The sequence below is a fragment of the Podarcis filfolensis genome (genome assembly GCF_964270895.1).
Source record: "Podarcis filfolensis genome assembly, chromosome: 1".
Lineage (NCBI taxonomy): Eukaryota > Metazoa > Chordata > Lepidosauria > Squamata > Lacertidae > Podarcis > Podarcis filfolensis.
The window spans coordinates 12,668,822-12,694,016 of record NC_139604.1 but is presented as its reverse complement, the minus strand read 5'-3'; the positions used below and the strand labels follow the sequence as shown (position 1 = coordinate 12,694,016).

General features: G+C 43.2%; 2 protein-coding genes across 3 annotated transcripts in view; one reads left to right on the top strand and one right to left on the bottom strand.

Moving 5' to 3' along the window:
• Positions 1-6,749: 6,749 nt before the first annotated feature.
• NDUFB3 (NADH:ubiquinone oxidoreductase subunit B3) lies at positions 6,750-16,270 on the bottom strand. Its single transcript, XM_083573496.1, has 3 exons — positions 16,111-16,270; positions 8,096-8,233; positions 6,750-6,996 (listed from the first exon to the last, which is right to left on the bottom strand). Exons 2-3 carry the CDS (start codon positions 8,227-8,229, stop codon positions 6,840-6,842), a joined length of 291 nt encoding a protein of 96 aa, XP_083429622.1. The 5' UTR covers positions 8,230-8,233; positions 16,111-16,270; the 3' UTR covers positions 6,750-6,839.
• Positions 16,271-16,405: 135 nt separating this feature from the next.
• Positions 16,406-25,195, top strand: part of HYCC2 (hyccin PI4KA lipid kinase complex subunit 2) — a 48,338-nt gene continuing 39,548 nt past the window's right edge. Inside the window, exons 1-2 of one of the 2 annotated variants that reach the window (XM_083629763.1) lie at positions 16,406-16,583; positions 17,721-17,760. The gene's annotated coding sequence lies outside the window, so the exon portion shown is untranslated. The remainder of the gene's footprint in view (positions 16,584-17,720; positions 17,761-25,195) is intronic. The other variant, XM_083629764.1, reaches the window with a different exon arrangement.

Below are 25,195 nucleotides of genomic sequence, written 5' to 3'. Positions count from 1 at the left end.
GATTCTTCAGACAGCTCTTGTTTATTCACAGGCCAGAACAGAACTGGGCTGAAGGGTTCAGCCAACCTGCTTATATAGAGCTCAACTACAAAGCAACAGTAACAACTTTCTGTAACTATCCAATCACTGAACGTCACTTTCAATTCCTTATTTGCATATGTGGACCTGAGTGAAAACTATCTACAGTATTCCCCCTGCTGGGCCAGGGTGAGAACTTCAGTACATAACACTAATGTTGTTTTATGTTTACAAAGTAATGTTTTATTCCCAATAGGATAGGTTTTACGCAGAGAAACTAATTTTTTTTTAAATAACATTACTGGACATTTTCAGAATGTAAAATTATAATTCGTTGGTTTAACAGGAGCAGTGCTTTTTAATCAAACGTAGATTTGTCAAGATAAGTGTTGTCCAGTCACAAAACGAATAACTTTGAATTCCTCACACTCAAAAACATATTTTTAAGACCCCTCAACTGATGAAATTTTCAAAAATCAAGTTTCACCCTTTAAAATGGCACACCCTAATTATTATGTTTGTACAGTGCACTTGGATCATGTCTCAGAGGTTTCTTCCAGTTCTAACCTAAAGCAAATAAAACAACATTTTTAAAGAAATCCTTCCAGCATGCACATGAAAGCTCATACCAATAACATAGTTGGTCTCAAAGGTGCTACTGGAAGGAATTTTTTTTTTTAAATTATTTTGTTTTGACTACGGCAAACCAACACGGCTACCTACCTGTAACTAGAACTAAAGCAAATAGAACAGGATCCTTGAAACAAGGTAGGAGCTACATGATATCCTTCTCTTGTAATTCAGGGAGCAAGAAAACAGCAGTTTACAAAACATAAAAACCGTTGCATTAAGTTGCCACACAGTGGCTTAGAATTGGCAAAGCAGCAGTCATGATTTACTGCCTAGTGCAGTAAAACTGCCTCCAGGGAAAGTGGTTATCATAAAAGCTTCCTCACCAATAATGAAACTGCTGGCAAAGGAAAATATACTTCTGCAAAAAAATAATAATCAAAAAATCAGAACTGTGTTGCAAGCAGTCTAGCACGCAAGAGCCCCTGTCTGAGGTCAAATTTAATATCTGTTTCCAATTCCCAACGTTCATGCTGCCAGAAAACAGGAAAACAGGACCAGGGAAACAGAAGCGAGCAAAAGTGCTCTGTTTATGGAGCCGAGGTTCTTTTTTGCATGAGGAGCATTGTTAGTGAGCTGGAGCAATGTCTCTGCACAGAGAAGCCCGCTTCATCCTGCAACTGGCTGGCCAGTGGAAGACGAGCTAGGCAGCGTGCCAAGTCCTTAAGTGCTCCTTCATCATCTCAGTGCTCCCTGCCGTCGTTCGAAGCCGGCTTCCCTCTTTGTGAATGCAGCCAAGAAGAAATTTCCCTTGAAAAAATTAATTCTGGAAAGAGTTATATGAGAGTAAGCCCTCCATTGCAGGTGTCGCCAACCTTTCTGGACATTTCAGATTTTGAGAGGGTGCTGGGGGCGCCAGGCAAGAAATAGAAGCTGTTGTAAACAAAAATCTGCCCTTTCCCCCTTATGGGGTATCCAAGAGCCCATATAGAGTCCTTTTGTAGGTTCTCTATCGGTAGGAGAAAATAACAGAGGCCAATCAGAGAATATTGAGAAGCAAAGCAGCTGGTAAGCCTGATCTTTATTGATCTGTTGCAACAGGGTCCTCACTCACCACACGCAGGAGGGAGGAGGAACCCAGAACAATGGTGTGCAAGCCCTTATATAGACTTTTGAAATTGCCACCCTGCAGATCAAGACCACCCCCAGAAACATCATACATACATCACAGAAAAGGCCATCTACAACAGAAATCTGAGTGTCTTGTTTTTACCCTGTCTGCCAGGTTACCTGTTAATGATCACTTGACTGGATTACCTGGGGAACCTGGCCATTCTTTTGTAATGATAATACTTCATTCCTGAGCCAGGTCACAGGCTCACCCTATTCACTCCTTAAATGTGCTCTTAAGGCAGGATTTGTGAGGACAGAGAGAATTGGGAGGTTTCTGCATTTGAGATTTGAGAAAGATTTGAGGTGACTGAAAGAGTCAAAATGGCTTTAGGACTTTTCCTGTGGGTTTTGGACATGTGGTTTATATATTTATATATGTGTTTGCTTGGTACATTTATGAACATTTATTATATATATGACCTAAAAATTATTATAACACAGCATTACCGGCAACCTAGATTGGCACTTCAAATCACTAGGTATAATTCCCTGTTCCACTAGCAGAAATGCTCAAAAGAAGTGCCTTTAACGTGCCACAGGGGTTGCAATTTCAGCCACCACCCTCTGTCCAAACTGCATTTTCCAGGCTCTACATCTTCAGGCTGAGAGTGATCGGGGTTTATAAATATTGCATTGCTCATAATCTTAATGCCAACTATTTTGTTGAAAACAACCGTCTGCTGAAGGACAGTTGCGAGAGGGATCAAACGGGGCAGCCTTTGAGATAGGGGTCTAAGTGGTCTAATGAAAAACACGAATGATGTTTCACAGAAGATCCATGCTCAGTCATTAATGTCTCCTTTGCAAGCGTACAAATAATGTACCACATGGTTCAAATGCAGCTGTCTCAGCCCACAGTATACTTACTGAGGAATAAGCCTCATTGAACCAAATAGGGTATATTTCCAGGGCATATACTCAGTTTGGGATTGTGCTATTGAACAAATGCATAATAGAGAAACACTATTGGTTCATTTCAGAAACTTAAATCGCCATCTGCTGGCTTCACTATGTCAGGTGCTCCAGGGCATTGTGGGAAATATAATATGGTGGTGGTGGGGTGTTACCTGTGGGGTAGCTGGGTTGTTGGGGGTCGCCTTGCTAAGCCCCCCCCCAACCCTGTCCAGCTGTACTGACTGATTGTCTGCTTCTGGGTTCAGTACTAAATGCTGGCCTTAATCTTTAAGGCTACTCTGAAAACGATTGAAAAGTTACAAATAAAACGAAATGGTCTGGGACCAGGATATCTTAAGAATATTTCAAAATATAAAAAACAACAACCCCATTGTCCTGAGTTGGTTACATCACTAGCCAGAGATAAGATTAAAATAACCTATGTAATGTAAGCAGTGTGTGTATCTTCCCAGCCTTCTGCTTAGATCAGCCAGCCAGTTCTGACTGATGTCCACTCTATTTTTAGACCCTTGTGTCTGGCACAAGCTCTCATGTTGTTGTGCTCTGCTGCCAACATGTGAGATCTCTAGATCCCTGTAGCTATCGGTGTTTGTGAACCCTGATCTGCACAGTGATCACGTTCCTGCTTGTGTGACAGCTGTTTTCATTTGCAGGGCAGTCGCCGCTGCTTATAGGCTACATACAGGCAGCTAAATTTATTCAAGAATCGAAAGTTCTTCAAAATAAAGCAACATTTAAAAAACCCCAGCCTTAAACTTAAAATCTGTAATAGAGCATTGTATGTATGCCGGGAGGGACGCTAGCATTTTTGTAATGTTGTGAGCGGTTTAGTATGCCTTGTTTCATATGCTTTTCAGCCTTTGCTTAACTATGCATTCTTCTTAAAGGAAGTGCTCTGAATATGAATAGCGTTAATGCAGTATATTGCAAGCCAAGGAAGTATTTAAATGTACGCTATCTCAGAATCCTTTCCAAAAAGGCATACAGCAGGTCATATCTTGGAGGCCCCAGGCCACAGAGAGGTTAGGCTGGCCTCAACCAGAGCCAGGGCTTTTTTGGCTGTGGCTCCAATGTGGTGGAACGCTCTGTCACAAGAGACTAGGGCCCTGTGGGACTTGACATCTTTCCGCAGGGCCTGCAAGACAGAGCTGTTCCACCAGGCCTTTGGCCAGGGCACAGCCTGACTCCCTCCTTTGGCAATCTTCACAGAACTCTAGCCCAATGGTTGCCATCAATTTGATTTGAATTAATTTTATAATGAAATGATTTTAGAATGTTGTATTATTTTATTGTTGTTAGCCGCCCTGAGCCCAGCTTCAGCTGGGGAGGGCGGAATATAAATAAAAAATTATTATTATTATTATTATTATTATTATTATTATTATTATTATTATATCTTCTCCAAACAGCAGATGCTGGGACTGAAGATGCATTTATACAGGAGAGGGCCTGTTATAAGAAAGTAGCAGCTGATTGGAATGGGGTTGTAAGGCAAGGTAAAGTTTCACAACAAATGTACAGCTGAAAGTATAGTGTAGTGGTTGCAAAGTTGGACTAGGACTTGAAAGATCGGGATTCAAATATTCAGTCAACCATGAAGCCTATTGTGTGTTACTGGCCAGATACATTCCATCAGCCCAAGCAACTTCACAGGGTGGTTGTGATGATAAAAGAAAGGGAGGAGGGAAGAACATTTTGTACGCCACCTTGGAGGCAATGTATAAACGTAATAATAAAATAAAATGACAAGTCATCTTTCCTGGTTTGGATACTAGAGAAACTCACATTCAAATCCCAGGGTGGCCTTGAAGGTTACTTGTGTTGCCTTGGGTATGTCTGCACTTTTCTGCTGGATCTCAAAAGGGCTGTTATGAGTTGATGGTAAAGATGAGGCAGTATTGTCCTTACCAAGTTGGATGGAAGCACAGAGTATTAGCTGTTACCCGAGTGCAACAGTGCTCTCCCCACCTGTAACTTCCACCAGCTGGTATTCAGAGACATGTTGCCTCAAGATAGTAAAGGCAAAGGTTGCCATCATGGCTAGTAGCTAAAGGTAAAGGGGACCCCTGACTATTAGGTCCAGTTGTGGCCGACTCTGGGGTTGCGGCACTCATCTCACTTTATTGGCCGAGGGAGCCGGTGTACAGCTTCTGGGTCATGTGGCTAGCATGACTAAGCCGCTTCTGGTTCACCAGAGCAGCACACGGAAACGCCGTTTACCTTCCCGCCGGAGTGGTACCTATTTATCTACTTGCACTTTGACGTGCTTTCGAACTGCTAGGTTGGCAAGAGCAGGGACCAAGCAACGGGAGCTCACCCCATCGCAGGGATTCAAACCACCGACCTTCTGATCGGCAAGTCCTAGGCTCTGTGGTTTAACCCACAGCGCCACCTGCATCCCTGTAGTTAGTAGCTACTGATCATCCATTCATCTGTCCAGTCCTCTTTTAGAGGCATCCCAACTTGGTGCCCATGACTGCCTCCTTTTGATAGCAAATTTCAACTTGACAACTTTCTGTGTGACGAAGTGCTTTCTGTTGCCTCCTGAATCTTCCAGCATTCAACTTCACTGGATGTCTCTTGAGTCATCTGACTCAGACATCTTTGGAGTGTTGGTTCAGATGCTCACACACTCCCAAGCCTTTGGAGTCCCAATCAAAATATGCATATACAGTGGTACCTTGGGTTACAGACGCTTCAGGTTACAGACTCCAGTAACCCTAAAATAGTACCCCGGGTTAAGAACTTTGCTTCAGGATGAGAACAGAAATTGCACGGCGGCGGCGTGAGTCCCCATTATCTAAAGTGGTACCTCAGGTTAAGAACAGTTTCAGGTTAAGAACGGACCTCCAGAACAAATTAAGTTCTTAACCCGAGGTACCACTGTAGATGCCAATGTAATTATGTGCCTTTTGGCAGAGAAATCATTTTTTAAGCTAACTGCGCAGGAGTGGCTATTATTCGGATCTAAATTTTTCTCCCAACGTTGACTAAGAAAAGGAGGTGTACTTCATGTCACTTACATTTTCTCTCTCTACAAAGCTAAATTTATAATTCTAACTCTAAAGAATTTGACATCTTAGATTATAGGCCTGCTGTGACAGTTTAGTATAGGAAATTGTTGCCATGGTTAACACTACAAAATGAGAAAGATAACCTTTAACTGAAACAGCCGCAGGTAGGCTGCCCTGTGCACCTGTAAGCTACTTCTACTTCCCAAGTGTATGTTCCAAATATTTCAGATTTTGCAATGTATGTTCACAAGACAGGCAAGGCATTATAAGCCGACTCTATATCCAGGTTTACCAAAATTTTAACTGCCTCATGCTTTTGAAAATCTGGGGACAAGATGGCTAGTGAGGAACAGTAGACAAGTTCTGGAACTTAAAAGCAAAGAAACCCTGCAAGCAAAGAGTGAAAAATGGAAACTTGCACTCTACAACAAAGAGAAAACAGTTTGATGAGATTCAGGGTTGATTTAGGCTTGTATAAATGTCCTTACTTAGGGCAGCATTCCGTTCAGCTGTTGTAGTGTAAGAGATCTTTGGCCGTACAGCAATAGGCAAAAACAAGCCCAGAGGCTGCCTGGAACGTACATCCGTGTGTTGTTGTTTTTGAAGAAAGCCAGGGTAGAGTAGTGGTTAATGGTGGGAGATCTGGTTTCAAACCTCTGCTCAGGCTCCAAAGCTCCCTGGGTTCTCTTGAGCTAGTCACCTTCCCTCAACCCAATCCACTTCACAGGGGGGTTGTAAAGATAAAGGAGGAGGGTGGATCGTGTGGGATATAAATGCAAATAATAGTAGCTACGACAGCCATCTGGAGTATGCTCATAGGCAAGGACTTCCTGGTGGAAGAACACAAAGGAGTCCTCAAGTCTAAAAGTTGGCCTTTTAGTTCCTTCTCCTGGCCTCTAGGCCAGTCAAATGGAAAAGAAAGCTATTAAGACAAAAATAAACCAATGGCAGACATATTTTGCTTTGCCATGGCAATCCAATACGGCATAGTAATCCGTGTGTGATGCGTTTTAACCCCTTCCTTCCCCATGGGAGGTGAGAAAAAGACAGCACAATGCCCTTTTTGAAGAACTTTAATATGCATCTTTTCATGCAAAGTCAGAACACAGCAATCGATTCGTAGCTTGGAAGAGAGAAAACAAATGATCCTCAGTGCTGGCCCTTATCCTTCTTTGGAGGGAACAACGTATACTCAACCGCAAGAGCTACCACAAAGGCTGTGAATCCCCATTTGAATCCTTTGCGGAGAACGTCCATGATAGTGACAGGTTTTGCAAAGGTGCCCATATACCTCCAGGCTTCATTGCTAGAGACAAAACGAAAACAGCAAAGATGAACGAAAAGTCAAGTTGTACAACTGCCTATGTTGGTCTACAAATTTAATGACGTATCCTGAAGCAATATTACAGTGAAAAGTGTTGTGGTTTTTCAGGCTTGTATCCTTACAGAAGTTAACCTAAGGAAATTCATAGAAGGAAAGCTTTTTGTCTTCTCCCCTCTGCAACCCCCCACAAAGTATCTCTGAATGGTCCCCCCCCCCTTGAATAATGTGGGATGGAGTGTGGGGCAAGGGATACCAAAAACAGCTTGGATCTTAAGATAGCAAAGAAAGTCCACAGAAGCAAAGTTTCCCATCTCTCCTTCCCACTCTTAAGTTAGACTTTTCTGTGAGCTCTGTGGCTTTTAATTATCAATTTTGCTTACAGGTTGTGTTTATTGCTTGTGGTCTCTAATAAGAATCCATTCAGCTATAATTCACAAGCAACCATATAATTTTCCTTGCCGGTCTACTGCAATCATTGAGCTTCTGATGCCACTTTAGAATGATGCATTCTTTGAAAAAACAGCTCTTTAACATGCTTGAATGCTATCCTGGAAACACTTGCTAGGCTAGTGTTTCTCAAACTTGGGTCTCCAGTTATTGGACTACAACTCCCATCATCCCTGACCCCTGCTAGCTAGGGGTGATGAGAACTGTAGTCCAACAACAGCTGGGCACCCGCATTTGAGAAACACTGCCAAGAATGTCCAAACCCTTCCCTAGATATTACAGCACCCTGCCTTGCAAAACTCCTATGTGGCTCACTTGGTACTACCTGTATAAACTTCCTTACTGTACAAAGGGAAAAATTACATTCTTTCCTCTGCCCTCTTTTGCCTCTGATCTCCCTCACCACTAGAATATGGTCCTTGGAAGAGAATGTGGCCCCTGGGCTGAAGACAGTTCTCCACACCAATCCTAAGTATTTCAGAGGATTGTGTTCCTGAACGGACCTTAAAAAAACAACCTGAACCTCTTTAGAGGGTTTTGGATCTTTTCTTGTAAAAAGAGGATATTGTCTGCTATACAATAAGTCTGTGGCTGACAAAAGCAAGTGAAAGGCCGTATTTTTGCCAGCTCTTACCGAAGCCATGGATCCTTCAGACCACGCCGAGCCAACCTTTCTTGGATATCTTGTAAGGGAGTCCCCTCTACTTTCCATACTTTTGGATCAGGATATTCCACTTTGACCGGACCATGTTCATGACCATGCCCCATGTTTCTGGAGAAAGATTTAAAGGAAAAGAAAAGCAGCTCTTACAAGATTATTTATAAAACTGCATTCAGAACTACTCTTTATAAAATAATAGGAAATTGACCACCCACTGCACAATGGCAACATAAGAAATGTGTCAAGTATTCCTCAGCAAACTGCTGTTATTCATAATACTCTAATTGGCTAAGGCCCTTTAAGAACTGGGTGGAACACCCCCACCCAGCACTTGAGCAGAACATTTAAGTAGTGCTCTATTTGCACAAGCACGACTTAGCATCTGACACCCTCTAGCATTTGCTGCGGAGTGGATGGGAAGAACGGTTTTGCTCCCCCATCGTTCTGTTTTGCAAACAAAGTTGGAAAAACTGTCTCCTGAATTCACATATAAATAGGGGTGGGTGGGTGTGTCTACCCTGAAAGCCTTCCTTGTGACAATTTCACTGAGGACAATTAAATGACAAGCTACGGCTAAGGGAGGAGAAAGACACACACACACACACACACACACACACACACACACATACACAGAATGTATGCAGAGTCAAAACTCTAGCTATTTGAATGCTCCAGCAGTACAGTATTGCCAAGGTTATACTGGAGTACTATTAAAAAAACTGCATGGAAGTGGGAGTAGAGGGAATGGTTATGCTCATGAGGTTATGTCAAAGGTACAATTCGGTATTTACATGACACTCAATACAACTATATTTCGCACACTTCACATAGCAAGCACTTAATTCACAAAAGGCTCATTGACTGTTATGGAAATGAGTCCCCTGCAATGGAAGTGCTTCTCTGAGGCAAGACATCTGGATTAAATGCAACTTTTAAAAACGGCACCTACTTTTAAGTGACAGTAAGGTCACGGGTGGCGCCGTGGGTGGCGCCACAGAGCCTAGGGCTTGCCGATCAGAAGGTCGGCGGTTCAATTCCCCGTGACGGGGTGAGCTCCTGTTGCTGCGGTCCCTGCTCCTGCCAGTCTAGCAGTTCGAAAGCACGCAGTGCAAGTAGATAAATAGGTACCGCTCCGGCGGGAAGGTAAACGGTGTTTCTGCGTGCTGCTGTGGTTCGCCAGAAGCAGCTCGGTCATGCTGGCCACATGACCTGGAAGCTGTACGCCGGCTCCCTCGGCCAGTAAAGCAAGATGAGCGCCCCAACCCCAGAGTCAGCCACGACTGGACCTAACAGTCAGGGGTCCTTTACCTTTTTAAGGTTAGAAAGGCCCTAGACCAGTGGTTCCCAATTAGCTAATTACTGACAACCCCCTATTTTTCAAAAGCCAATTGACGGACCTCCTACTTTTGAAAATTTTTGATAACTCTATGGCACGGGTGTAGCCAAGGGGGGGAGGGGGGCAGCTGTCCCCCAAATCAATACAAAACTGAGATTCTGCTCCCCCCAAAAGCCTGCCCCCCCCAACAAAAACCCATGTTCTATGGTAGGCACCACTGCAAAGCAATTTTTTTGAACAAAATGTGCTGTAGCCCCTAATAAGCAATTGATTTTGGGTATACTGTACTAAAAAACAGACCATAAAATTTGTGATATTCCCATGCAAAAATGACAAAAGAATAGTTGGGGCGGGGAGGTAAGGGATTGAGCCACAGACCCCCCAGAGTGCGTTCTGGGAACCCCCAGGGGTCCCTAGACCCTTAATTGGGAACCACTGCCCTAAACTGTTTCTATACAACAACATCTGAGCCAACTGCCTCCTTCGCTGAAAATCATCGCATGAATTGCATTAATACTAGCCTTAACTTGTTTATAGGACAGTACTAACTTTATCTCTGTGATTAGGAAGGGGTGGTTGCAGGCAGCGGGATCATATATATCATCCATCCCACATTTTAAGAGAGACTGGGCCACCCAGGGCTGGGGGCAAGTAATAATTCATATACTATTCCAAGATGCAGAGGTTTACTTTTCCTACCATGGGAGCAAATGTCAACCACCATTTTTTTGGAAAGAAAGAAGTGTGATATATTCATGATCCCGGTTTACTGAGCGAGGGGTTTGTCCATCCACTTGTAGTCCTGGTACCAGCATCAGTTTTCTTTCATAAAACTAAATGGAAGCCACCTGAGCTCATTGCTATCTGGTAATGCTTTGAATTCAATTTCTTGGTCATACTACGTACTAGAATGTGACAAAGAGATGGATCACAGGGAACTCACTTTTCCATGCAAATAAAACTTTCTTCTTTTTAAAATAACAGCCCAGTAAGAAATATGAAATAAAATAAAGAAACTGTACAAAAATGCAACCTTAAAAATTATCTCCAGTCAAATGAGGAAACTCCCCATTTTTAAGAGACCAATTGTGTTTAGCAGTTCAAAGCTGCAATAAACTGCATTTTAATAAGCTTTATTAATTACAATTCCTTCTAAAATTAGTTTTTAAACGGCTTGCATTCCAAGAACGGCTGTACAAGATCATGGAGCTTCTATTGCTTGCGAACAAGATGTACTGACTTGCATTAGTCATCCTCCAGATCTGTACATAAGACATAATCACCATTCTGCTCTTGAAAGTACTCATTTGACTCAGCAGTTAGATAAGCACATAGAAAAGACTTTGCAAGAGTGGGACCCAGAACAATGAAACTAAAAGGGAATGAATGAATTGGCGTCTTCCCATTCTTTTGACAGATCAGAAAAAAATACTTTAATGGGTACTTCAATAAATTTTAGATGACCATTTATATTCTCAAGACATGATGTGCCCTGACGAGGCTCTTAGTCCTTGAATAAATTATTTAAGACAACAACCAAGGGTGACATTTTAGCTTTTGGCATATGAGTAGCAACTAATATTCCCTGTTGTCGTTTTCGAGTCTGCTGCCCCTCCACCTGCCTAATGGTAATAATGCACTTGCATCTGACTGGTCAAATAGTGTCAGCGTACTGGAAGAAGCAAAGATCACCAGTGTCGAAGCAATGATTCTTCAACATCAACTTCGTTGGACTGGTCATGTTGTGCGGATGCCTGACTATCGTCTTCCATAGCAACTACTCTATTCCGAACTTTAAAATGGAAAGCGTAATGCTGGTGGTCAACAAAAGAGGTTTAAAGACTGTCTCAAGGCAAATATAAAAAAATGTAGTGTAAACACCAACAACTGGGAAACACTGGCCTGTGAGTGCTCCAATTGGAGAACATCCTTTACCAAAGGTGTCATGGGGTTTGAAGATGCTCAAATTCAGGACGCAAGGGAGAAACGTGCTAAGAGGAAGGCATGCTTGGCAAATCCACACTGTGATCAACTCCCGCCCGGGAACCAATGTCCCCACTGTGGAAGGTGGGTCCAGAATTGGCCTCCACCGTCACTTACAGACTCATTGTTAAAACCGTGTTTATGGAAGACAATCTTACTCGGCTACGAGTGATCGCCAAAGAGGAAGTAATAGTTTTGAAAGCCTTATAATAGGCTTGCAATCCTATAATACTTACTCGGAAGTAAGCACCACTGAAAACACCAATATTTACTTCTGAGTAGATACATATAGGATCACACAGCTGAACAGCAAAAGGTGTTTTCATTATCAGCAAGTGTGATACTTATGCCAGTTACAAAGAGCAAGTGAGTTAATGTGATCTCAACAACAGACAAGTTTTTTTTTTTAAAGTAATGAATTATTATAAAATGTCAAAATAATATAAAATGATTAATACAGCAGTTCTTTTCTTTGGCTTTTATATCCCCATACACTAGGTGCAGTAACATTAAAAAAAGGAAGAAAAGAAAACTGGAAGAAAGCAAACAGCAACCATTTCTTTTTTAAAATTCAGTTTTTAAATGCAGTTGTACTACATAGGCAGTAGCCAGTACATGAGGGACACATCCCCCCCCCTCCCAGTGCTTTACTTTTCCATGGAAAACTTTGTTTCATAAGTTAATTAGGAACAATGAGTGCATGCCAAGTGCAAATAGCATTTTAGGCAAGGGTGATGATTTCGAAGCTGTAAGCTTTGTTTACTAAACGCAAGCAAAACAAACATGCAAAATTTGATCACTCAGCATCAGGAGGTTTTTCAAAGGAAGCTTAATGATTTATGATGCAAATTCCCAGAATTTGCATAGCAAACTTTCCGGTTTAAGGTTTTCCAGATAACCAGCATTGCTGGCAGTAGTCAAGCATCAGGAGGCTGTTCTAGGCAGCAACCTTTGCCACTAATGACTGCTCTTATTCCTCTTTAGATATGCTTTCATTTATAGCAGGGCAGCAGCAGGAGCAACTTAGATATGCTCCTTTGTTTCTTCAGATTGCTGTAGAGCCAAGCAGCATCCAGTCTTTCCCTTGCTAGCAAAGGACACCATAATGATATTTAAGAAGTTACCCACCTATGCTGCAACAATCTTGGAATATTTTACAACCCTTGACTGCATTCAGCATAGGTGGTCAGTCAACATTATCAAACTACTCAACCAACGAGCACGGCAACCCTAATTACAACATTAAAGAATTCTTTCACCTGTAAATAAAACTAAAGTCTGGTACACAGCAGCCCAAATATAGCTACTTTTCTGGTGGCTGGAGGAGAATCTTGCTTGTCACAGGAAACCAAACATAAGTAATGTGCAAACAGACGGGCTAGGAACTTTTGTGAACTTAATTGCCAGGCTGGCATACTGGTAGACTTTCTGATCAGTAGAGACTATGATGTAAATAAGGATTGAAGGACTCAGAACATCACAGAATATACATTTTTCAAAGCCTTTCTAGATAGATATATCAGCTACACAGTTATGCCTTTTTGTTGCAAGGGATCCAGACTTGCTTAACCGAGCTGGTACTTCTGAGGTTTGTATAATACAGTTTCAAAACAATACATTTCAATTCAATTCAAACCAATATGTGTCTGCCCCCCCCCAAAAAAAACCCAGCAGCGAAAAAGCTAATTTTATACAATATAATAACTGCATCAGTAGCGGTACCAATATGTACAAAACAGTTGAGCTACTGATATGAGTATCTGTGATATGGTGAGCAATGCAATTCCCCATCTCCACAATTTTGTGACTCATAAATGTCCAACAGCAGGACTGTCCACTATCGGTGAACTGCACGTTCTTACTTTGCTTCCTGCCGACAGCTCTACCTTGTGTGTCTGTGTATACATTAGCTTCAGCTGAGCAGCCACTGCGGTGATTCTCTCTGACAGCACCACCAGAAACTCTCTTTTGTTCTCCTGCACAGGTGCATATAACTCAACAGGTGTGGGGTTTTCTTTCTCTCTGCTTTCTCTCTCCCAACACTACATTGTTATGTACCGTATTTTTCCCTCTATAACACGCAGATTTTTTCTCCTAAAAAGGAAGGGGAAATGTCTGTGCGTGTTATTGAGCGAATGTGTGGTCCCTGGAGCCAAATGGCAAAAAAAATCAGGCAAAAATCAAATCGCGCGTCTCGGAGAAGGGAAACCTGAAAAGAGGAAGTGGCTGCTTTCCTGCATTCTGCCTCAGGGTCTTACTGCCCACCCTCCTCTGTTTCCTTGCTGTGTTTGCTCAAACGGAACAAAGAGCAGGGAAAGCCCCTCCCCTCCAGGCAAGCAGAGTGTCGTCTCTGTGCTCCGGTGCTGCTGAAAACATGCAGGAGGGAGAGAGAGAGAGAGAGAGAGAGAGAGAGAGAGAGAGCGCGAGCTGGCTGGCTTGGGTGGGTAGGTGAGGGAAAACTTTTGCCTTCCTTTCCTCCCTCCCGTTATACCCCTCTCCTGCATTCTTAGCCAGCTGCTTCTCTGCACACCCCTCTCGTGCTCCTTGTCCATTCTGTATTTTTCCTTCCTTCCCCACTTAAAATGTGGTTAAAAAGCATGGATCCACATGGATCCTCAGGATCTTTGCATTGGGTCACCCCAAATTCACCATCAGATCACATAGCATGTCCATGGCTACAGCCTGCCCCCCAAAAATCACACACGCACTGTTGCCTGGGGCTGCAATGGTGCAAAAATGTGGTTAAAAAGCATGGATCCACATGGATCCTCAGGATCTTTGCATTGGGTCACCCCAAATTCACCATCAGATCACATAGCATGTCCATGGCTACAGCCTGCCCCCCCCCAAATCACGCACCCACTGTTGCCTGGGGCTGCAATGGTGCAAAAACGTGGTTACAAAACATGGATCCTCAGGATCTTTGCATTGGGTCACCCCAAATTCACCATCAGAGCACATAGCATGTCCATGGCTACAGCCTGCCCCCCCCAAAATCACACACCCACTGTTGCCTGGGGCTGCAATGGTGCAAAAACGTGGTTACAAAGCATGGATCCACAGGGATTCTCAGGATTTTTGCATTGGGTCACCCCAAATTCACCATCAGATCACATGTCTGTGGCCACAGCATGAAGCACAAAAATGATACATCCACTGTTTCATTCAGAATGTTTTTTCCCTTGTTTTCCTCCTCTAAAAACGATGTGCGTGTTATGGTCAGGTGCGTGTTATCGAGCGAAAAATACGGTATCCTAAGAATGCCATGTCCTTCCACTAAGGAACATACACAGGGTTACCCCACAGCTAAACCACTGAGCCTCTTGGGCTTGCTGATCAGAAGGTTGGCGGTTCGAATCCCCGCGACAGGGTGAGCTCTCGTTGCTCTGTCCCAGCTCCTGCCAACCTAGCAGTTCGAAAGCACCCCAGTGCAAGTAGATAAATAGCTACTGCTGCGGCGGGAAGGTAAATGGTGTTTCCGTGCGTTCTTATTTCCATCATGGTGTCCCATTGTGCCATAAGCAGTTTAGTCATGCTGGCCACATGACCTGGAAAGCTGTCTGTGGACAAACACCGGCTCCCTCAGCCTGAAAAGCGAGATGAGCGCCTCAACCCCAGAGTTGCCTTTGACTGGACTTAGCCATCCAGGGGTCCTTTGTTGTTTAGTCGTGTCCGACTCTTCGTGACCCCATGGACCAGAGCACGCCAGGCACTCCTGTCTTCCACTGCCTCCCGCGGTTTGGTCATACATGCTGGTAGCTTTGAGAACACTGTCCAACCATCTCATCCTCTGTCGTCCCCTTCTCCTTGTGCCCTCAATCTTTCCCAACATCAGGGTCTTTCCAGTGAGTCTTCTCTTCTCATGAGGTGGCCAAAGTATTGGAGCCTCAGCTTCAGGATCTGTCCTTCCAGTGAGCACTCAGGGCTGATTTCCTTAAGAATGGAGAGGTTTGATCTTCCTGCAGTCCATGGGACTCTCAAGAGTCTCCTCCAGCACCATAATTCAAAAGCATCAATTCTTCGACGATCAACCTTCTTTATGGTCCAGCTTTCACTTCCATACATCACTACTGGGAAAACCCCTTCATGGATCACTGCCTTGCTGTGGCGAAGGGGCTCGAATAACTCCGAGAAGCTATGAACTATGCCGTGCAAGGCCACCCAAGATGGACAGGTCATAGTGGAGAGTTTTGACCAAACGTGATCCACCTGGAGCAGGAACCGGCAAGCCACTCCAATATCCCTGCCAAGAAAACTCCATGGACAAAGACAATAGATGTCTTTTACCTTATCCTAATAATAATAATAATAATAATAGTAATAGTAATTTATTTATACCCCGCCCGTCTGGCTGGGTTTCCCCAACAACCCTGCAAGGCAGATCTGCTTAATCGACCGACCGTTACTAAAGGTATTCCACGGACTACTAAGATGCCTTTGATTTCAAGATGCATCAACTACCGTGATGTATTGAGTAGCCCCGTTCAGAACAGGTCGAACTGCAGCCAGCCACCGCCTCGAAAGCCTTGGGTCTTTTATCGGTGACCCTGATAATTAGGGCAAGGAACAAGGCTTCCCAGTCTCGGAAGGGAACATAAAAGGGGAGCCGCGGGGGCGGGGCGGAGAAATAAACGTTAAAAGCAGGAGGAACCTGTAAACCATCCCATACCTGGAGGCTCGGTGACCCCTTTCAGCAGGACTTCAGGGAGCCTAACCGGAAGCGGAAGCCAGTCCTCTCTTGCTAAGCTCGTCAGGGAAACCTAACCCAGCTCAAGAGGTTCCGCCTAAGGAAAGAAGGCGAGGCAGCTTTTTCCGGGTTCGGAAGCTCCTCCCCTTTTCCTTCAGGCTGTGAGCGGCGCCGCGCTTCGCCATTGGCTGTAAGGTCTTCCCCGCGCGCCCCTCGGAGGGAAGCCAATGAATGCCGCGCTTGCTGGGGGCGGGCCAATGGGCGGGCGCCTTGTTACGTTGCCGGAGACGCTGACAGGGACTGGAGGAGGAGTGAGCGCGGGGAGGTCGGCGGTGGGGGGAGGGGGAAGCTGTGGAGAAGGAGAAAGCGAGGCATTAGCAACAGCGCCAGCAGTAATGGTGGCGGCGGCTGAGGTGGCGAGAGGCTGCTGCGGTTGACGCCGGTCCTTCCCGCAGGTGGGTAGGCGAGCCTCTCCCTCTTCCCCGCTTCTCGTCCCCCGCTTTCGGTGTGAGGGAGGTTGGGTAGAAGAGGCTGGACGGGGGGCTTCGGAAGCGGCTGAGGCGCCGCTTCTCGGCTGTGACAGCTTCCTACCCCCGCTGCCCCTTCCTCCTCCTGCGCCCCGTTGCAGGCAGGTGTTTCTTTGGCCTCCTTTCGCCGCTCTGGCTCTGAGCCTCCTCTCAGCACCGCCACAGTATAAACAGGTAGCAGCAGCAGCCCTTTCCTTACCCTTGGCAAAGTGGAGCCTCTCTGACGTGACCATTTCTCTCCCTCTCCCGCCCCCCCCCTTCTTCTCTTTGCCCTCCTCCCTCTTCTTCCAAGACCGGGTTTCCTTTCCTCCCAAAGCAAAGCTTTATTTCACTCCTCCACCCGCTCGCTTTTAGGCTAAGCTCCCCTTCCCCAAAATCTCACAGTTGTTACCGGGGCGGTTTTCATCAAAAAACTACAACACCACAAAACATCGCCTCACAGTGCATTTAGCTTACAAGACATCTGATGATGTCCTGGCTTCAAGCTTGCACCTACTGGTGTTTTATTTTTATTTCTTCCCCCAAGGTACTTGAGGCCTCTCATTGCACCCTCGAGGTTGACTCGTTCGTTGAAGGATTGGCAGCACGCTTTGCCCACCTTCAGAATAAAGAGAGGGGACCCCTTTTCAAGACAGCAATACATCTTTTGGTTTGTGCTGCGCTGATCTCCGAGATGTCGAAGCGATTCTTTTCAAAGCAAAGTCCCTCACTGCGCTGCCACCCCTTTCTCAGTGGGTGCTTGGGAACCCTCCTCTTAACACATTAACTCATGATACAGTGTGGGAAATGTGACTGGGCAAATTTAGTAGGGACACATTGATATCTGCAGGTTATGCAACCTCTCGACTACATTGCACATGCAGACATCCACCTACAGAGCTTGTATAGTGGACGTACATTGGTACACATTGTGTTCATGTAAACATGTAGGCTTTTGAAGTTGAGTGAGAAAAGCTGCCATACTAGCATCTGTACATTCAACTTTGAATACAGTTTCCTTAAGATAATAGATTGGGTTGGTGGGTTTACTGATAGTCAACTGGTTTTGTTCCCCCCGCCCCCCAGGAAGAGCGGAAGACCAGCGTTTTATAATCTACAGTGGGAGGTAAGTGCAAGTTCGGTATTTCCTTAGACAAGGATATTAATTCTATTGATTTATAGCTTTGTTCCCTCAAGTAATTGCTTTTAGGGACTTTGTAGGTATTCAAAGGGATGAGTAAGATCTATGTCAAGGTGTCTTCTGGAGATGATTTTTACTTGTCAGTCAGATGCCATTATGCAGGCTGGCTGGCTAATGCACCTGAACTGTGTAGTCTGTTCCATCTCTCCTGTGTTGAAAGGGCTGAGTATGCAGCTGTTTCATGGTTCAAAATAAAACTGTAATTCTACTAAGTTTTGCTTATTTTCTTGCATCTAGAAGCAGAATAGGATAACTAATAATAGTTATAGGAGAGAGATGATTTTTTAGCATGTTTGTGTCAGACATTTAAAATGCCTTATTTAGAGTAAGCTTCCATTAACTATAGTCTTGTTTAATCAGTTATCTTGGAACATTTGTTAACTTCTGTTATGAGATAATTAAAGACTGGAGAAAGGAGATTGTGAAAGAACAAGCTTCACATCTAAACAAGAAGTAGTCATTGTGGTGCTCTTCAGATGTTGTAGACTACAACTCCCATTATTCCTGAACATTGTCTATGTTGGCTGGGTCTTACGGTACTTGTCATTCAAAACATCTGGAGGGCACTAAATTGGCCATCCCAGATATAAAACATTTGGACTACTGTTTTCAGTCTTTATTTGGTTTCATAGTTTATATCTACTTCAAGAGAAGGTCTGATAGATGGATAGCCTCTTCAGTTCCTGGGATGCAGTGACAAACTAGGTGGGAGTAAAGTTGTCTTTACAGGCTTGGCTTTGCATAAGATGTAAAACTGATTAGAATATTGTACTATATCTTTAGGCAAATATGCTTACTGGTATATGATGTCCATTCTATGTTCATGTTAACTGTATATATTGCTTCCTGTTATTTAAGTATGCTCAGCCTTATAATGTTACTTTTTAGGGAATTTTTTTGATACCCTATTTTTTCTATCCATAACACTTTTCACTGAGCACACAATTCGCCTGTTGTAGCAGAATAGGCTAATGTGTTGGGGGTGGGGCTGATGTTTACATTGGTCTTAACTGGATGTGTAGACTGCTCAAGATGCATAAGCTGTGACTTGCCTCTGGAGCCTTGTGGGGCTGAGCAAAACTATATTGTTAGCAATAGCTTGCCTAGGGGATAGGGAGAGTCTCTTTTCTTTGTACAGGAAAATTAGTTGTAATTTTGGTTTATCCCACTGATTTTAGTTTCAGTGGATGGAGGTGGGGGGATAGAGGATACTTAAGAACATAGTCATTGGTATTTTGACCTTCAGGCTTTTTACATACCCAAAAGGCCATCATAGGCACATTACACAAGGTATTGGTGGTACTCTTCAAAAGTGTTATGAAGAATGGGCACGATTGTTCAAGCAACATAAAAGAAGGGAGAATTCTGACAATTGTTACCCACACACCTCACGTGCATAGTAAATGCACTCATTTTGGGGGTTATATAGGTCTAAACATGCTATTACCCTATTTTCTGTAACTTTGCTCTAATTTTTTCTCTGATAACAATAGCAAAATGTGAAGATTATGCATAAATCTTCTTTCTCAAAACTTTTGTAAAAGTCTGTAAATGCAGGTGTATACACAGCAGCAGCTAGACACATGCAGCTCCTAAATACGTAATAACAAGTAATAAATGCAATTATTATTTTTTCATAAAAGTGACCCAAAGCGACTTATAAATAGCAATTGTGAATTAATGTACAGTTTGAGGGTTGCTCCCAAACCATTACTTGCACCCCTACAATCTAGTTTGCATCCTATATTTTAACCTACCTAATTAATCATTACTTCTTCTACTCCTAGCATAGTCCAGAAATGCACTTGAGTTTTCTGTGTATCTCACTTGCTGTAGGCTTCAGTGAGGCCTGGATTTGACCCATGAAGACCCATGACTGTCTCTTGGAAGGTTGAAGGGAGGTTTGTGTAGAGGCTTGCGCTGTCTGACAGATGGTATCTATGGACCTACAGAGATATCCATGGAATAACATAATGGTTGCATCTTAGTGGATCTTAGGAACCAGCTTCTCATTTGTGCAGTTCTCAGAACAGAAAGCAGATGAATGTAATGAGATGCATGTTGTAGATGTGATATGAGGTCATCCTCAGTCATTGCCGCCAAGGTATATGCAGTGTTTACCCAGTAGCTCTTTATATCTTTCTGCAGCCTTGACTAACAACCTATACTCCTGGACAGAGAAAAGCAGCAGAATGCTACTGCTTTTCGGATCTTGACATATTTTGCTTAAGAATGTCATCCCCGCCTTTGACAATGGGAATGTTTGACCAAACCTGTTGCTATTGCTACAGTTCTGCACTGTTGGGCTCGGTAGACTAAACATTTTCTTCCTGTTCATTGTTGCATTTGGGTTTTCCCCCTTGCCCTCTCTTTATTAGTAGGACAACACGGAGAAATGTTCTGTGATCTCTCTTTTTTAATATAGTAAAAAGACTTGTGGGTTTCAAAGACTAAGCCAGGGGGCTTTGATTATAAAAGATCTCATCAATATGGTCTCATCCCTAGTTTTCTTATACTTCATTGGAGTACATCCTGTACTGTACAAGGATGCTCATTCAAAAGGAATTTTCCTACCCTCTTCTCCCCACTGAGCCTGCCCTATTCTCCTAAAATACCAAATTACAAAGCCTTACTGCTTGGAAGCTTGATTTGAGACAAATGAGACCTGATGGTCTTGAGGTGACATTGCTTTACAGTTAATCTGTCCTTTCAGCAGTTCTGTTCATGGGCTAGGTAAATATTATCTAAATAGAAACCTGATATTGTATGCTACAAGGAATGCCTTCTGCAGCAGGTGTTATGGGTCCCTGTAGAAGCTGATGGATGTGATACAAAGGGATGAAAGAGAATGTTCCATTTGGGCACCTACAGTTTTTGCATTGTTTCCATTTTGAAGCTACCTCATAGAAACCCTATCCCCTAGACTTAAGACGGCAAAAGACACTGGGGATTGACAAGTGAGCTCTTGGAAGGGAAACTACAACTGTTACAAATATAATATTTTCCCCTTGGGTTTGCCTTTAACACATCCCATGGACCAAGCAGCTTAAAAAAGGAGGAGGGGACTTTAAGAGCTGAAAATACGGAGTCTTTCTTCATCCCCAGCCCCTGTTTAGTGTGAAAACAGCCCTGAGTTTTATGGAAGATTAGTATTGAAAGATTTGAATTTGTTTGCAAGTGTTCCCCCAGATTGTGAATGATAGTAGGATCTAAAAAATAGTGAAACTAGTTCTGAGAGTCCAAAGGGGCCATTAGACTTGTTTTTCCTCAAACAGCAGCCTGCCCATGTCACATGGCAAACTGAAATTCCCTTCAGGCTCATGTGAATTAGGTACCATTCAGTTTCTGGTACAGTACACAGTAGAATCATGTTTCAAAGCAAACTATGGGCTAATTTGCCACGTGTTCACCTTCTAGCATTTTTTTTAGGATAGACAATGCTAGTGAATAACATTTCACTACATATTTAATTGATTTAATCTGTTCAATGAAATGAAAACTCTGAACCTCTTTGAAGATTAGTGTTGTCTGTTGGTTTCCAAAGTATCCTAATGAAAGAACACTGTAGAGAAAGCAGGCTTACTGTTCCTTTTGCAAGCCCTGATGGCAGTAGCCTAAAAATCTGCTAAGAACCTTTTCATAGTTCTTCTTTTCCCACTGCAGTTGTAGCTGTGTGTGTGTTAGTAAAACTATTTTTAAAATTATTGCATTGCCTCGAGAAGTAAATAAACTATATCAATGTTTATTTATACTCTCCCAGAGCACAAAAGACCTCACAGTAACAAATTCAGCATGTTAGATAATTTTGAAGTGATTGTTTGAAAATTAAATCCCACATGACCAAATGGACAAAGGAATAGGGCCATGTGTTTATCTCTTCTTTAATACTGTTTGTTACCTTTTAGTTCATAAAGGGAAGTGGGGGTAAAGAAAAATATCCTGTAGGTAATAATAATAATAATTTTTTTATTTATACGTCGCCCTACTGACTGGGTTGCCCCAGCCACTCTGGGCTGCTTCCTGCAAAATATAAAAACATAATAAAACATTAAACATTAAAACCTTCCCTATACAGGGCTGCCTTCAGATGTCTTCTAAAAGTTGTTTATCCCTTTGACATCTGATGGAAGGGCATTTTACAAGGCAAGCACCACTACTGAGAAGGCTCCTTGTCTGGTTCCCTGTGACTTCACTTCCTGTGAGGGAACAGTCAGAAGGCCCCTTGGAGCTGGACCTCATTGCCGAGCTGAACTATAGGGGTGGAGATGCTCCTTCAGATATGCAGGGCTGAGGCCATTTAGGGCTTTAAAAGGTCAGCACCAGCACTTTGAATTATGCTCGGAAACGTACTGGGAGCTAATGTAGATTCTTTAGGATTGGCGTTACATGATCCTGGCGGTCACTCCGCAGTCTAGCTGTCACATTCTAAATTAGTTGTAGTTTCTGAGTCACCTTCAAGGTAGCCCTACGTAAAGCACATTGTTCTATTCCAAGTAGGGGATAACTAGAGCATGTACCACTGTGGTGAGACAGTATGCAGGCAATTAGGGTCTCAGCAGGGGTACCAGATTCAGCTGGTAGACAGCCATTCTGAACACAGAATTTACCTGTGCCTCTATGGACATCTGTGAGTCCAAAATGACCCCCTAGGCTGTGCACAGTTACCCCATTTAGGACCAGGGAGTCCCCCACACCTTTCTCCCCCCCTCAGAAACATTACATCTGTCTTGTCTGGATTCAACCTCAATCCGTTAACTGCCATCCATCCTCCACCCACCTCCAGACACTCACAGAGTACATTCACTGACTTCACCAGTTCTGATTTAAACGAGAGGTAGAGCTGGGTATCATACTGGTGAACACCCAGCCCAAACCCCCGATGATCTCTCCCACCATCTTCATATAGATGTAATAAAGCATGGAGGAGAGGACATCAACCAGTGTGACAAAGGTGGTTTCATTCTCATGATGGAGCCTGAATCCCACTGGGAAGGGATCCAAATGGTCGACATCCTCCAGATTAGAGTGTGCTCAATCACCTTGCCCAGGAATGGAAGATTTGAGACTGGGTGATAATTGCCTATAATGATCGGTTTTTTAATAAGTGGTTTAATAACCACTTCTTTAAGTGGTTATCCAGGAAGACTCCCTCACACAGGGAAGCATTCACCACTGCATGGAGCCCATTGCCTAGCCCTGCCTAGGAGCCAGGGTGGGCAAGGGTCCAGGAGACAGGTGGTCAGTTTCATTTGTAGTTGAACATGCCCTCAGCTGCTCTAAAAACGTGCAAGGAAAGCATTTTTTTTAATGGAGTATGAAGGAAAATTCCTAAAGCACTTCACTGAGCAGGCATTTTCCATTTTCTTACGTAGATGTTTATAGTGGATTATGCTACATTTGTTTCATGTGATATAGGCATTCACTTACCTTCAGAAGTGAATGTCCATATTTGCACACCTGATATTTGACATCCTACATAGCTCAAAGACTACAGTGGTTTAATAATTTTGTGATCCTTCATTCAGATGATGAAATGAAGACCTGAGAGAATTCCAGTTAGCTACAGGCTCTCTAACTGGATTTCTTACTCAATGATGTAATGTGCTTCCAGGGATTCCCTTTCCTAGTTTGTTTTTGGAATTGATCCCACTAGTCAATAGGCCTCAGCTCAAAGTGTATCTCTTACAAGGGAAAAATTCAGGCACTTAATCTGTTCTGCTTTGTCATGTGCTGACATGCCTCCCACTTCTAGTTGTAATGCTTGAATTGCATGTTTTGCGGAAATATTGGGCATGTATTTTGTCCTCCCAGAAAAATAAACAGCAATGAATAACTGATAATTACAGTTTGACTAATTCTAAAACTAAAGTTGCATTCCTGTGCACGCTTGTTTGGGAGGAAGTACATTGGTGAGGCATATGTTAAGTAAATATAACTAGAATTCTTCTGGAAAACTGCCTGACATATCACCCTGAAATTTTCATATCTTCTAAGGCTGCAGCTGGTATTCCAGTACATATATGCATTTTGGAGTTGAATAGATTTTGTTAAGTGTAAAATAGTATTTGCATACTCTGTTTTATTATAGATAATTGGTAAAATGGGGACACTATTTTTACCAAATTGAAATATAATTTATATTTCTAAAATGTTTACATGCCTTGCACCTGCTTTTCCTTCCTGGGTTTCCCTCCCCCTCCTCTTCCTGATTCTTACTAGGCACACATTACTTTTCTTCTGTCTGTCCTTCTGTCGGATGTGATCCCAGAGCAAATTGTACTCTTCAGACACTGGGGCTAAAATCAACTGGGATCACTGGCTTTTCAGATGATGGTGATTTTTTTTTAAATGTTGCTTATCTTAAAAAATAATCCAAAGCAGTTTTCAAAGGAACAAATTAACATAAACACAGATCCCCTGGAAAGCTTTCATGTAACATTCAGAAAGCTTTAGTTTGTGAAAACAATAAGCAAAAGTATGTCACTGTCTGTGGGGAATTGCATTAAAGAGCAATGAGCTACTCACATGTCAGGCAGTTTAATGTTAAATCACTTGTTTTAATTATGAGAGAAGCATCTGTTTACTCCTTGCGTTTGTGCTACAGGACAATGAATGCTGGACAGTAACAACGCATATATGTGACATGTGCAGACAACTTCAGAGATGATGCACACTTTATCTAAGTGGTAAGGTTTGCATCCAGAGAAGATTTGGCAGAACTCTTCTCATGCCGCAGTACTTTCCTGGCTCTTCTCCCACTGCAGGCCACTGTACTCCCCCAAAGAGTTGATGCACCCTCTGGATCTGTGTTGGATGGGCATAGCAGAAGAACTGGAAAATTGGAGGAATTCAGTTAATCTGATTTGCCTAAACAGAAGTGGTCATTTTGCTAGCACAAGACATATCTGGAACCAAGCCAAAAGCATTATAATGCAGTCGGAAATGTAACTTCACATGAATGTATTAGTAAATGTTGGTAGCAATGGCAAACTGAAGATTAAAAAAAAGATTGCTGTAGTGAGTCACTAAAAGATTGCCTTTTCTCAGACTCGTTTTAATATTGTGTGGCAGGTTAGAATGAACTATTCAAGGTGGAGAGGCCATGGGGTGCCAAAAAGTTTTTGTTTTGTTTTGTTTTGTTTTGTTGCAAAGGCTGCTTGATCAGGTGATGGTTGTAGCTGCTTTGCTATCCCCACCTAAGTTCTAGGGAAAATTGTATTTGTTGTTGTTTAGTCGTTTAGTTGTGTCCGACTGTTTGTGACCCCATGGACCAGAGCACTCCAGGCACTCCTGTCTTCCGCTGCCTCCCGCAGTTTGGTTTGGTCAAACTCATGCTGGTAGCTTCGAGAACACTGTCCAA